We start from the raw sequence: 14,129 nt of genomic DNA on the forward strand, positions 1-14,129 counted from the left end.
TGAGTTCCGCCACTTAAATAAACGTTTTATCAAAAAATACAATATATTATTAATAAAACTATGGATCGTTTTTAGCATCGGATACCAGAAATGCAAGTTTTATAAAAAGCAAAAGGATTTCTTTCAATAGTGTTTTGGAAACTTATTTTGGTCTCAATTTTACAATTAGTTGATAATATTAGTAAAAACAGTTTCGACTTATTTTACAAATAAAAAACATTTTCATCTCTCATCAGTCTATTTGCTATAAATAATATTAAAATTTTATTATAACAATTGAGTGGACAGAGAGGAAAATGTTTGATAAATTACTATTTATATTAATAATTGGTTTATCAGGTGTTGTAATAGTAGTGAAGGCATTGCCAACCAAAGACACTAAGTGTGATCTCAAGAAAGTCGATAGATGTGCACAAATACTATATATTTACGGTAATCCCGATTACAGAGTGTCCCGTAATATAGATGAGGCACATAGGTTTTGCAAGTAAGTCATACATCATTATAATCTCAGATTATTTGTTATGATATTATTGTAGAAATATATTTTATTAATTTTATTAATTAAAAGCTCAACCAAAGAGGCGGAAACGTGTATCCGATCGTATAGTAGTGCGTGTGTTAAACCATTTTCGCGACAATACATTAATCTATTGCTGGCCGGACCCACACAACAGCTCAAAAAACGATGCAATCAATCGGGAATTAAAAGTAATTTATTAGAAAATTATTTCTTTTTTGGTTTCATTTATAATTTTTTAAAATCTTAAAAAATTAAAAGAATATTTAGATCATAAAGAGTGTGTAAATGCCACTAAAAGTGCTATTGATTTGTGTAATAACGATGCGATTATCGACACAATGAGGATATTGAAGGCTAAGAAAGAAGATTGGATTCAATTAAGCTGTTGGTATGTCTCGGATAATCAATTTTATTATTAGTATTATTATTATATGTTTATTGATATGCATTTAATGCCAATTGATTTGTCAGTTTCTTAAGTAAAAGCACTCAATGCTCTACCCGTGCCATTGATAGTGAGGATATCTGTGACGACAACTCCAAAGAATATATGAAAGAAGCGATTCGTGGATTTTCCGGTGAAGTGTTTGACTTATTTTGTGGTAATGACTTGCACTGGGAGTCCAACAACTGTCAAAAAGTGACAAAACATTTGCCACAAATTGAAAGCAAAACAAAAGTGCCATTAAGTGTATTCCCAGTTGTGTTAGAAATGATGGAAAGATTTTGATAATACTTTTGTTTTTGAAATACAATTTTGTTTTTGTATAATAATTTCTACATCTTTATCATCATTTTGTGTAAATATATTTTTTATTTTAATTTCAATAATTATCAAATTTATCTGTTATAATAAAAACATAATAAAATAGTAAACTTTTCTAAAACAATATAATAAGTTATTTAGTAGTGTCCAGTGATTTAGTTCATTGTATGATTATTTTGCTATTAAAAAAATGATTGCTCTATATATGGGCAATAAGTCCGATATAAAGGATCCCTATCCCTAAGGTGTCTGTGCCGTCAGTCAACGTCAATAACCTTTTGCTTCAATATTCAATATTTACAGTTATGTTATATATATTTATCTTTTTTTCTAAATAAAAAACTGTTGAGTCAACTAAACGGCAAACAAAATAAGGATATTTGTTGTATTAGTGATAAACAAAAACGATTTGACATAAATACTAAATTTGGTAGTTATGTGGTATTTAGCACTTTAAATAACAAACATTATTAATAAGTATTTTTGTTGTTGTTTTTTTAAACTTTAAAATATATAATATTTATTATTAATTATATTGTTTAATTTTAAGTCAATCAAACAAAGCACTTCTTAAAATAATTATATGAATCTTATAAATAATTTTTATAAAAAAATAAAACAATCAATAAATTATATTAAATATACCTGTAAGTTACTGTTACTTTACAGTTAACTATTAAAGCCGTTACAATGTATAAAAAACCCAATAAACAATCACTAGAAATATAATGCAAAAATGTTTTGTCAAAATTTAAATAGTTTACAAAGTGTATCAATATATAAAAATATATGTAACAATTTTACTCACCAATTTTTCATTTGGACAATACAGTATCATTACTACAGTATCTAAACCATAAATTAACACAAATATTTTTATATTAAAAGATAATAATTTGAAAAATATATATGAAATTGATTGAAATATGGTGTCGTCGAGTAATATATTGTATTATAATATTTTTGTTATTAAGTCGTTATCGGAAATTGTTTCGTAAATCGTAAGCAAAAAAAATTGATATTTCAATTAAGTCGTTATCGAAATTAATGATCGCTTTTAGTGTACGGAAAATAATAGATCTGTTGGTCGGCATTGAAGTGCCACCGACTGGAAGCCAACTCTATGATCTCTAAATACAATTTTTGACAATTCATATGATGATTATTGCTATGAGGATCAGCTAAAAAGGTATCCCTAATGAAACTGATCAGTGATTTCATACGACAGGCATTGTCTTCTTCCAGATATTTGCCTAAAAATAACAATTAGTAAATAAATTGTTGATTTATATTCATGTTGTTATTGTTTTTGTTATGATAACACATATTGATTAATATTATAATTATATTTAACTTACAATTGACTGTATGAACAGATACTTAGGTAACAGACAAAACGGTTATTCTTGTTCAGTCCTTATCAATGAACTGATATGATCTCTTAATGAGAGAAACTTAAAATTGCTTAAAAATATCACTTAATTTATTAAAATTTAAAACAAATGAACACATGATTCTCCCCTCCTATGAATACCAAATAAATATACTAAAAGCTGTTTCTCTTATTGAGAGGACAGTCATAGACCACTGAAGAGGACTCAAGTTTTGAGTGAAAACAATAACCATTCGGTCAGTTATCAGAGTATCTGGTCATTCATGTTATAAATTTTTAGTTAAATATAATTTTTCATTAAATATTATCCGAAACTTATAATTAAGTCCTATAACTGACCGCATGATCGGAGGACAGACTGCAAGCATTCAATTTCAGTGGGCGTCGAGTTTGGGTTCAGTAATATTGTTTGCAATGAATCGTATAGTAAAAGATATAAATGTTTTTGTTGTTTGACTTTCAACGATACGCTCAACGTTTCGCTAATTTGTTGTTTGTCTTCAGATTGATCCGACTCTTGTTCATCGGATTCAATAACTTCATCGTTGGTATTATCATAATATGATTCAATAGTATTATTTCGATGATTAACTCCTTTACGCAAATTGAGATACAGTTCCGACAGAAAGGTGACGTATGCCGTCCATCTTCGGGCTCCTCCAGTAGTCAACCGGAGTTTGTCCCTCTCGTTAAACCATTCTCTCAGACAATTGACAAGCGATTCAATGAACAAATGTGGTCTCGGTTTACATTGTTTCTTATCAATGGTCAGACATAAGATGGCCAATGAGTGACAATAGCATGACTTTTCCAAAGCTTTGTTGCAAATGATGCGTACGATTTGCATCAACTGATTTGTGGACATCGAGTCAGTCTTTTCGATGGCTTCTCTCACTAATACCACATTTTCCCACGAAATGTCTTCAATTGACATGAGATGTCCCATCGAGTCGTGATTATTCATTTCTTTAGCGCAAAATGATTTTGATCGCCGCAGAGGACTATTAATTGGTGACTCAGAAACTAATTGATAATTTTTTTTAAATTGGATTTTTTTGCTACAAAATTAATGATTTAACAATTAATTTAAATACTTTTTAGTGTATTTCCCAACGGATGGGGTCTTCTCAATGGCTGAAAGTTATCATAGTTTGTATGCATGAGTAAAGTCGTGGATTCACTTTGAGATTCTGGCGATTCGTTTCTATTAAATGCTATTCTTGCAGATGGAGGTCGATATATGGGTTGAGAAGGTTTTACATATTTATAAACCACCTAATTATTGGTTATATATATATATTTATTTATTTTTTAATTAAATCAAAGAAACATAATTTATAGGATATAAATCTATTATTAATTAATAATATTAATATAAATAATTTATCCAAAAAAACAGTGTCATTCATACCTTCTGTGGTTTTTGTCGCACTTGAGATACAGTTGTTTGTGTTGTCGGATCAATTAAAGACCACATATTATCATTAATTGTCAACTATTATATACTTAAGATTTATAAAAATTTTACTAAAAGGTTTAGACTATTGTATCGTTATTTAGTGACAATAAATGTTTCAATTTAACTAATACTAAAAATAACTCCCACTCCCATCTTTTCATAATACTCTATAGTATAGAGTCTATACTCATCCCATAAGTTTATAAATAGATATTACTGTATATATTATACAATTTCATCTACTGTATAACCCAACCAAAACAATATCAAAATCAAATAAATAATAATTGTCAACACATCCACTTTGTTACTTTGAAATATTTAAGGCAATATTTTTATTAAATTACTAATTTATAAGTTTAATATTAAATTATAATTAGAAAAATATATAAAAACAATTTTAATAACGAGTTTGGCATCACTTCACAATTTTTGTTTTCTATTATTAAATAAATTAAATGTGATATTAATTAACTACAATTTTTTAAGTTCAAGCCGCTTATTAATAATAATAATAATAATAATAATAAAATTAAAAGACTTAGAAATAAGAGGTAAAAATATTGTGTACATTATATGACTTACAAATTGCCAAAACATATTTAAAGAAATAACCGGAATATAAACGGAAGTTCCGTTATTGGATAATACACTACTATCCCTAGTATTTACATATCACTTGATATTTATAAACATATAATGAATTTATAAATGAGATATTGTTTTCAAATATTTACAGTATATATATTATAAAAGATATTATTATTAATAATAAACTAAAAGTTATATCACAACTAGATTTATGAGAAGCATTCGTATGTAATGTTTGACATTCTTTGATGGGCTCTATAAAAGGTTTAATAATATTAGGATATCCGATGAGATCTTCAATTTCTTCGAGTCCCTCAACCTTTCTCCAGAAGCACTGAGCCTTTTGTGGAGCAAAACGTATTAACTCTTGAGAATCAGTCATCACATTGTGATCCCAGAAAGTCTTCTGTTGAACATAACTGGACAGTCGTTGATCGGCATAATTGGATGGCATTACTATCAACGGATTCATGTCATTGTCATCGATGCTAATTGAATACGATATGTATTATTAAATATATATTGTTATTATTATAAATAATTGCGACCAACCTATTGACTTCTGCCACATCAGACAAAGCCATTACTGTATGCGGAGTCAAACCACTTAAACAACTTCTCGTTGATTTAATCCTTGGATAATACAATATAAACACTAAACACATTTCCTCTTTTGTAGATAATCCACCCTTTAGTGTTAATTATGATAAAATTATTAAAAATATTTATATTAATTTTAAATTGAAATCATCGAAGACATACAAATAATGGTTTATCCCGATTGACAGTATTATAAGTGCATTCAACAGTGATGTGGTCGTCGGCCATAATGCGACAATTATCTGGTGATCGGCGAAAGTCTTGAAAATTGAAATCATAATTGTTTTCTTCAGCAATTGGTTGCAATTCTGTTCCGTTACGAAAGTGTCGGACTATTATTCTTCGCACTGAAAAGTAGTTTAATTTTTAAATATAAATTTAGGATAAAATTAATCAATAAATTGATTTTTATTATACTATGTTTGTGTCCGTGAGGTAAACTTGCAATCACATGGAGACCAGTGGCTGGAATTTGTTGTCGATAGCAATTGGGATGACAATGACCGGCCACTGTCACCGATTCCTGTTTGGGTGGAATCAGTAGTCGATAGTCAGCAACTGAACCCATTGTAATGGTGTCGGCGTCGTATTGACGTAACTTTCGGGTGTAAACTACACGTAATCCTGAATTATCATACTTTTTGCCGATTAATTCGGGATTGTCGTAATGAATCTCAAATAAAAAATATTTGGTTTCATCATCTTCACCGATAGGCATTCCCACATTTTCGGGTAAATTAAAAGCATCTCCACCTGTGGCCCAAACCTAATTCAACATTTATCATATCTCAATGTTAATAATAAGTCTACTTATTTTATAATATTATTATACTAATAAAAATTGTTATTATAAATACCATATAAACAGATTGACAATATATGAAATCATACGGCATATTAGCAAAGTCTACACAATTTGCACCTTCATGTGTGGCATACTGTTCCATATGAGTTGAGTTGGGATGAAGACATCGGTAGAGTACCATATGATGAACAAAGGGTGCATTACTTGCCGGTGAAATAATTGGTTCAATCTTTAATATAAATTATTAATTAGATTACAGGAACTTGAAAAATACAAACTCAATTACAAACCCTAATAACATGTATTTTTGATTTAAACGGTGCGATCACTATTTTGCACCAGTAGGTCGTGTCAGAGTCGTTAGGTATGAGCAAATTGTTAGACGTTATGTCCCACATTTCAATGCTATTATTATTATTAAGTTTATCAAAGTTGTGGCCGGGGATCGCCAACAAGTGGACGTGTCGGGCGCCTCTATTATGACCCTTATGTTGTGGCATAGCATAGGGTGAGATAGGTTTCTGGTCACTGTAGGCCCAAATCACTTTAGTTGTGTCTTTAGTGATCTGTAAATCGCTTTCAGTGTCACAACTAAAATAAAATCTTCTAAATGTCATCCAAGTATAGGTCCCGTTGTGTCCCGACTCAAGTAAATGCCAGTCTTGGGAGTCATCTATTGTAGGCAACTCTTCTTCTTCTGCATAACGATCCTAATAATAATAATTTAATTAATTTATTAATAAGAATAATATAGTTAACTACTATTATATAAAAAACTAATTTAGTTTATTATTTATTTATTTATTTATTACACTCCAATTCAATTATTATTATTAGATAATTATTTATATGAAGTATAGAGAAAACAAAATTACAAATAATCATATGATTTGTTATATTTGATAAATATCACAATAAAACATAATATTTATATTAATTACATGAAAATGAGTGACACTGTTGTCATCAATCCAACCAATAACCAGATCACTGCCAGTCATTGCACCATTTGGCGAAATACCGAAACCTACCCAACCCTGGGTGCGGACAACAACATTGAAAGTAATTTGTTGTTTAGTGTCATCAAAATACCACTTTAAGTGGTATTTATTGTGCGGGTCTAACACTATTGAGTGCATCCATTGGCACAAACAAATGGATAACACATTTATAATAATAAATAATTGCAACAAAACTTTCATTTCTTGTAAAGACACTAATTAATAGACAATATGTATAATAATAATTGTATTATATATGTCAATAAGTTAAGCAAATTATATTATGTGAACACATTATTTGACAATTATGTGTCCCTCACTATCTTTGATGTTTTGGCAAACATACAGCACTGGTAGGTTCATAATAGTTAAAGTGTTCATCAAGTGTCACGACTTTTTATTATTATAAAAACTTGCAATCAATATCATATGTAAATAAATGACAAATTTATTTAACAAAATCAATAAAAGAGTTAAATTTATATATAAGTTTAAAATTAAATTTCTTTATAATATTTACATAAAAACTTTTCATTATTTATGCCATTAGACTGCATAAGTAAGAGACTGTAATACACTGAATGTTCAAATACTCGCTGTGAATATTATATGAAAACGCCTTCTTAACCAAATACTTGTGCCCTCAGGGGTATACCAACAGACAAATACAGAAAGAGAGAGAGAGAGAGAGAGAGAGAGAGAGAGAAGAAAGAGAGAGAAAATAAGTGAGTAAGAGATTGAGTGAGTAAGTGAGTGAGTGAGTGAGTAAGTGAGTAAGTGAGTAAGTGAGTAATACCTTGTTTTTATAAAGCATTTTCTGCAAGTATTTCTCTCAAAGTAATGTATAAAATCGTTTTCATTAAGTTATACTTAGCATTACTTTTATAATTATTAATATTTATTAATCATTTAGATTTTGATATTTATATTGACATAAAATATTAATACAAAAATTGCAAATAATATAATAAATACAATATATGTGTAACGCATGTGCTTTACCTCATACTTTGTAAGTATGGTTTTTATTAAGTATTTGAAGTCTACTTTCTCTCAAAGTTTTGTGTTTTTGTTAACTTTAAAAGTCAAGTATAAGTAGTGTTTTTATTAAGAAATTTTGAAAATACTTTGAGAGATTGCTTTATGAAAACAGGGTATAAGTGAGTAAGTGAGTAAGTGAGTAAGTGAGTAAGTGAGTAAGTGAGTAAGTGAGTAAGTGAGTAAGTGAGTAAGTGAGTAAGTGAGTAAGTGAGTAAGTGAGTAAGTGAGTAAGTGAGTAAGTGAGTAAGTGAGTAAGTGAGTAAGTGAGTAAGTGAGTAAGTGAGTAAGTGAGTAAGTGAGTAAGTGAGTAAGTGAGTAAGTGAGTAAGTGAGTAAGTGAGTAAGTGAGTAAGTGAGTAAGTGAGTAAGTGAGTAAGTGAGTAAGTGAGTAAGTGAGTAAGTGAGTAAGTGAGTAAGTGAGTAAGTGAGTAAGTGAGTAAGTGAGTAAGTGAGTGAGTGAGTGAGTGAGTGTGTGTGTGTGTGTGAGAGAGAGAGAGAGAGAGAGTCGACGAACCACTAATAATGCTCATCCGCTCATATATTATAGATTGTCTTTATAAAGGCTGACTTTACAAACTCACACACACACACACACACACACACACACACACACACACACACACACACACACACACAACACTTATCTTAAAATTTTAATTTGTGTTTCAATGCAATCATTTACTAAATGTGATATACAGTACTTTATAAGTTTTATTATATAACTTGTATATCTTTATTCATATGAGAATATGAGACCTGACTTATCCGTTCAGAGCACAGGTCTAACTTTATATACAGTATGTCTGTCCTCTCATTTACTACTGATGCCCACCACTGAGAAATATGCTTCAATTAATTCACTGGCAATAAGTGACATGAATATCAAATACACACACTTTCGTTGTCTTTGTTGCATAAAAACGAGTTTTTAGACATAAAATTTAATTTGCAATCATTTATAATTAAAAAAAAGTTTTCTATAAATTTTAAATTTAAGACATTTTTCATTTAGTTGTGATTTCATTATAAGAATTTTATCTAAATTTTATTTTTCTTTCTTTATTTTTTACTATTGAGTCTTGATTTTTAAAGAGATTATATATATTTATTATACTGTAGTTATCATAACTGCTATTCAATATTATTATAGATATACTGTACACACAGTATAAAGTATATAATTATTTATTACAATATATATATTAAAATTAAATATTTACATTTAATTAAATTTTAAATATTTAATATATGTAAATTGTTATTATCATTATTATTATATCAAAATAATTAAATATTTATATAAAATAATATAAACTGACTACATAAATAAAATCAATATCTATTATATTTGAATTTAATTTATTTTACATTAGTTAACACATATTAATACATAAGACAATTTAATTAAATATTTACTGTAAAAATGTCAAAATAATTATGTATAGTTTAGCAATTTTCTACATTTTTTTATTAGTAATATACGCATGAAAATAAATTATAAGTGAATCACTATATAATTAAAAATGTATGATACGGATCATTAATTTTTTGTAAATAAATTTCTATACTTTAATATCAAAATTTGTTTATATAAAACTATTGGCAAATTTTTAGTTTGTTTTGTAAAAATCAGTTGACAAACAAAAATGATTGGAATAATGATAATAATAATAAAATTTTTATTTTTAACAATAGTTATTACAAATATAGTTAATTCATATCCAAGAAGTGGTGGTTACGCGAGTGGCGGATATTATTTTATGGGAGATACTAGTCATCAGATATTACCAGTTTTAGCCGTTAATAATCAGGACATACAAGTGCTCAATGATCAACAGCCACAGCCACCCAAACAACAATTTTTTATCGTTCCGTATGTTATATATCGAAGAGTATAATAGATATAATTTTTTTTTATTAAAAATTACTAAAACATCTCACCGTTTATATAGTTATTCACGTGTGAAAAGTGATTCTTCTGATGAAAAAAGACAACCAAAAGATGAAACTGAAGATGAAAGTGATGACAATAATCATATGCATACTGAAGAAGAAGATCCGGGCAATAGTTGTGACGCCAGAGATGATGAACCAAACGATGACAGCGACGATGAAGTACAGGAAAGTCAAGACATTCGAGACTCAAAACCTAAGAAGAAGACATACTCTGATGGATATACTATGGGTTGGATTGAGAAGACAGTCGATCACTTCGATTAATACAATTGTAATTATAGTTTTAAATTATAATAATCAATAATTTAATTTTTACCTAATATTTTTGTATACTTTATATCTAAATTTATATACAGTATGTAGTTTTGTAAGTATTTATGATAATAGAATACTATAATATTTAAAAATAAATTAAAGTTTAAAATATATTAAATTGAATTCATATAAAATAAAATAATTTTTACTATAATATTGATATAATTATTAAAACAATTAACTATTTATTATAATTACTTATAAATACCACAAATTATAAGTTTACATTAGAAATCTGTTATTATTATTGTTATTTAAGCGCATTAGAAAAAAATAGTTTCTAAATATAGTATTACTAATTGTATAAAATTTTGTTTATATTGTAAGTTACAATTTGTAACGAGAAAAGTTAAATAACATAAAATGTAAATATTTTCAAAATTTATATATTTTTTGAATGATATACAATATTAAGAATCTGTTTTGAATGTAAAAAATGAAAAATTGATATTTAATGCATAATATATATTACAGTCATAATTGGTGTCGAAACGTGGAGCTAATTAGTAAACTGACTTAAAAATTGTAACTTAAATTAATTAAATTAAAACTAAAACTATCAAAATTTAATAATAAACTGTTGTTTTAGTTTTATTTTTACTAATAAGACTAAAGAAAGTTCACATTTAATTCTAATTAGTTTACATACAAAGTATTAAATTATATTAAACATATGATACTAATCTTAAATTATGTAATTTTGTCCAAAACTATTTTTAAATATACGCAAATGCTATACTTTTATATTAACAATAAAAATAACAATTGATTTTAAAAGTTATTATCATTTACTAACAAAATTGTCCAATTGTCTAAATGGTATTGAAAATAAATACAATTATTTTTAAAAAATAATTTTGTCATCTCTTATTATTTGTCATTTTATTGGTATATAAAAATATGATAACAATAGAAATACAAAAAATACGTTTAAGGTAACACTTTTACCGATCGCATCCAAAATATCCAAAATCAAAATATCCAAACTTATAATATCCAAAAATAAAAATCTAAAATAATAATATCCAAACTTATATCAAAATACATTTGATTCAACTGAATTAATTTAAATAAAAATATCCAAAATTAGTGTAATTACAATTTATAATAATAATTTTACATATTATAAATTTTTATTAAAAATAAATAAATTTGGATATTTTGAATTAGATATTATGATTTGGATATTACAATAGCTTAAAGTTGTAATATTAATTTGAAAAAATTGTTTAACTAAAAAAACTATTACTTTTACTACACCTTTGATTCACTGAAAAGCCATACATGTGTTATGTGTTGTCTTTACGGCAGTTATTGATAAAAAGCAGTTTTTTTGTCACAATGTTTTAAGACAAATACAGTGCCGTTGGAAACACTTGAATATCAGTACAACAATTAATTGCTTTCGACAATATTTGCTGTGATTTTTTACACAAACTATTGCTTTCATTAGTAATTAGATTAATGTCAATAAATGAACTATAATTTGAATCAATAAACAAAATGAAAATTTATGTCATTCCTTACTATAGACCAAAAAACTTTATAATATTAGCAATTGAATTGTAGACTCACTATTATAGTCACTAATAACTATCGCTGATTATTAGCCCGATTTTCCTCATTAATGAACCTATTTATACTAATTAGTGTGAAATTATATTGAAATACTGTTATAAAGTGAAATTGAAAAAATAAATTATTCATCAATTAACGTCTCTCTTAATTAGCACCGGGGTAATTTTTTTGACATATAAGTAAATATAATTTACCAAAATAACGTGTTATTCATTTTAATGAAAATTAAATAAATTTTTTCTTTATATAATATGTTTGTCTATTCAAAGTACAATAGTTTTAAAAGTTTAGACATTTTCAATGTGTACTTTACAGCTTAAAAACACTGTGTATTGTAAGCCTAAATGTTGACTCAAATCACACAAACAATACAATTGAGTTATCTATTTGTCGGAGATTAGCGTTGAAAATGTAATCTCATTTAATTAAAAGTTTTGTTAAAAAACATTATATACAATATATAAACAGTCTTTCAGAGAGTATTATAGCAATATTTTCTTTTGACTTTAATTTTTGCTATTTTTAAAAATGTCTCACTATATACAGTATATATATATAAATGAGTATTGACTTAATTTAATGACCAACAAAACACTTTAATACTTAAACAAAACGAAGAAAAACCATTTTCTCACAAAATATCTTTACCTTCAATAGTATGGACTAAAACTAAGATTTTCATTTAATCTCAGTTTGTGTGTCAGTGTGTATGTGTATGTGTATGTGTATGTGTATGTGTATGTGTATGTGTATGTGTATGTGTATGTGTATGTGTATGTGTATGTGTATGTGTATGTGTATGTGTATGTGTATGTGTATGTGTATGTGTATGTGTATGTGTATGTGTATGTGTATGTGTATGTGTATGTGTATGTGTATGTGTATGTGTATGTGTATGTGTATGTGTATGTGTATGTGTATGTGTATGTGTATGTGTATGTGTATGTGTATGTGTATGTGTATGTGTGCTGTCATTCAATGCGATTGCTGTCACTAAAGAAGTAATTAGTTTTAAGAGCCAAAGACATTCAATAGTTGGACAATAAATAAAAGTAAAGACAATGAATATGTGAAGGAGTTATAAGAGGTGGACAACCATTAGAAAGAATATGTGATAATTAAGTAACTTATATACAGACATGACATACCTTATGATTATATCTATGAAAATCTTAAGACAATAAATAGTTTGCGTGTGTTTTTGATGATTGAAGATATTTGCAAAACATTTCACTAAATATAGCGTATAATAATAATAATAATAATAATAATAATAATACTACTACTGTATTATTACAATATCATTATTATGTTTATTACTCAACAATTTTATTCTAATGTTTTTTGCAGTTATTTTAATCGTTATATTTTATAACATTAACAAACAATTATAAATACTATATATGAAGACTTATATTAATAATTTTCAAGTCATTAAGTACTATATAATAAATATAGTATAAATTAATCTAAAATTCTATATTATATTCTTAATATTCTAATAATATTTTTTTGTTTATATAATTTATATACTGTATAATATGTATGATATAAATACGATATTTCATTGCAATGTTTTGATTTAAATTATCTGTTCAAAAGTATACTGGATAAAAGTGATATGTAAAAGATATATTATATTATAGTTTAAAATAAGATAATAAACAATTTTCATATAAAATAAAATATTGTAATTATCAATTATTTGTTATACTGTCACACAGTCAAACAATTATTGTTTGTTAATTATTATGAATATACTGTATTTTACAGTTCAAAACAATCTTTTTTCTATTAACAGTACAATTATTATCCACAAACTATAGGTACAAATGTCAGGTATTTTAAAAATGTGTAATAATACCCAGTATGTCCTCAAAATTACAAAATATGTAATAATATATGTTCTCAAAATTTACATTATTGATATTCAAACTTAATTATTACGTAAATTTTCAAATAGCTAAACGTAAAATATTTTTAAAAAAAAGTTATGTTTATATCGTCGGTCATTAAATAAATGTAATTTTATATTTTTAAACGATATTTGTTTCAAAACTAATTCACTTTCAAAATCAATGACACAATGTTTAGAAGATTTA

At 26.5% G+C, this 14,129-nt stretch overlaps 3 protein-coding genes across 4 annotated transcripts; 1 reads left to right on the forward strand and 2 right to left on the reverse strand.

Moving 5' to 3' along the window:
* Positions 1 to 2,273: 2,273 nt before the first annotated feature.
* LOC128952146 (uncharacterized) lies at positions 2,274 to 4,223 on the reverse strand. Of its 2 annotated transcripts, XM_054297487.1 has the most exons (4): positions 4,094 to 4,223; positions 3,777 to 3,957; positions 3,022 to 3,705; positions 2,274 to 2,542 (listed from the first exon to the last, which is right to left on the reverse strand). In XM_054297487.1, the coding sequence occupies exons 1-4, from the start codon at positions 4,157 to 4,159 to the stop codon at positions 2,334 to 2,336; spliced, it is 1,140 nt and encodes a 379-aa protein (XP_054153462.1). In that variant the 5' UTR covers positions 4,160 to 4,223; the 3' UTR covers positions 2,274 to 2,333. The 2 variants fall into 2 exon arrangements, 1 of the variants encoding a protein (XP_054153462.1); XR_008484430.1 differs by lacking the exons at positions 3,022 to 3,705; positions 3,777 to 3,957; positions 4,094 to 4,223 and adding an exon at positions 2,648 to 2,662 and having other exon boundaries at positions 2,482 to 2,542.
* A 472-nt stretch (positions 4,224 to 4,695) lies between these two features.
* LOC128951940 (DBH-like monooxygenase protein 1 homolog) lies at positions 4,696 to 7,353 on the reverse strand. Its single transcript, XM_054297247.1, has 7 exons — positions 7,079 to 7,353; positions 6,428 to 6,847; positions 6,190 to 6,366; positions 5,750 to 6,098; positions 5,495 to 5,679; positions 5,285 to 5,421; positions 4,696 to 5,220 (listed from the first exon to the last, which is right to left on the reverse strand). The coding sequence occupies exons 1-7, from the start codon at positions 7,337 to 7,339 to the stop codon at positions 4,875 to 4,877; spliced, it is 1,875 nt and encodes a 624-aa protein (XP_054153222.1). The 5' UTR covers positions 7,340 to 7,353; the 3' UTR covers positions 4,696 to 4,874.
* Positions 7,354 to 8,129: 776 nt separating this feature from the next.
* Positions 8,130 to 10,398, forward strand: LOC128966542 (uncharacterized). Its single transcript, XM_054313392.1, has 3 exons — positions 8,130 to 8,154; positions 9,874 to 10,051; positions 10,131 to 10,398. Exons 1-3 carry the CDS (start codon positions 8,130 to 8,132, stop codon positions 10,396 to 10,398), a joined length of 471 nt encoding a protein of 156 aa, XP_054169367.1.
* The last annotated feature ends 3,731 nt before the right edge of the window (positions 10,399 to 14,129 follow it).

Source organism: Oppia nitens, unplaced genomic scaffold (assembly GCF_028296485.1).
Source record: "Oppia nitens isolate AA-2021 unplaced genomic scaffold, nextdenovo-longstitch-racon4-pilon3 scaffold1_pilon_pilon_pilon, whole genome shotgun sequence".
Lineage (NCBI taxonomy): Eukaryota > Metazoa > Arthropoda > Arachnida > Sarcoptiformes > Oppiidae > Oppia > Oppia nitens.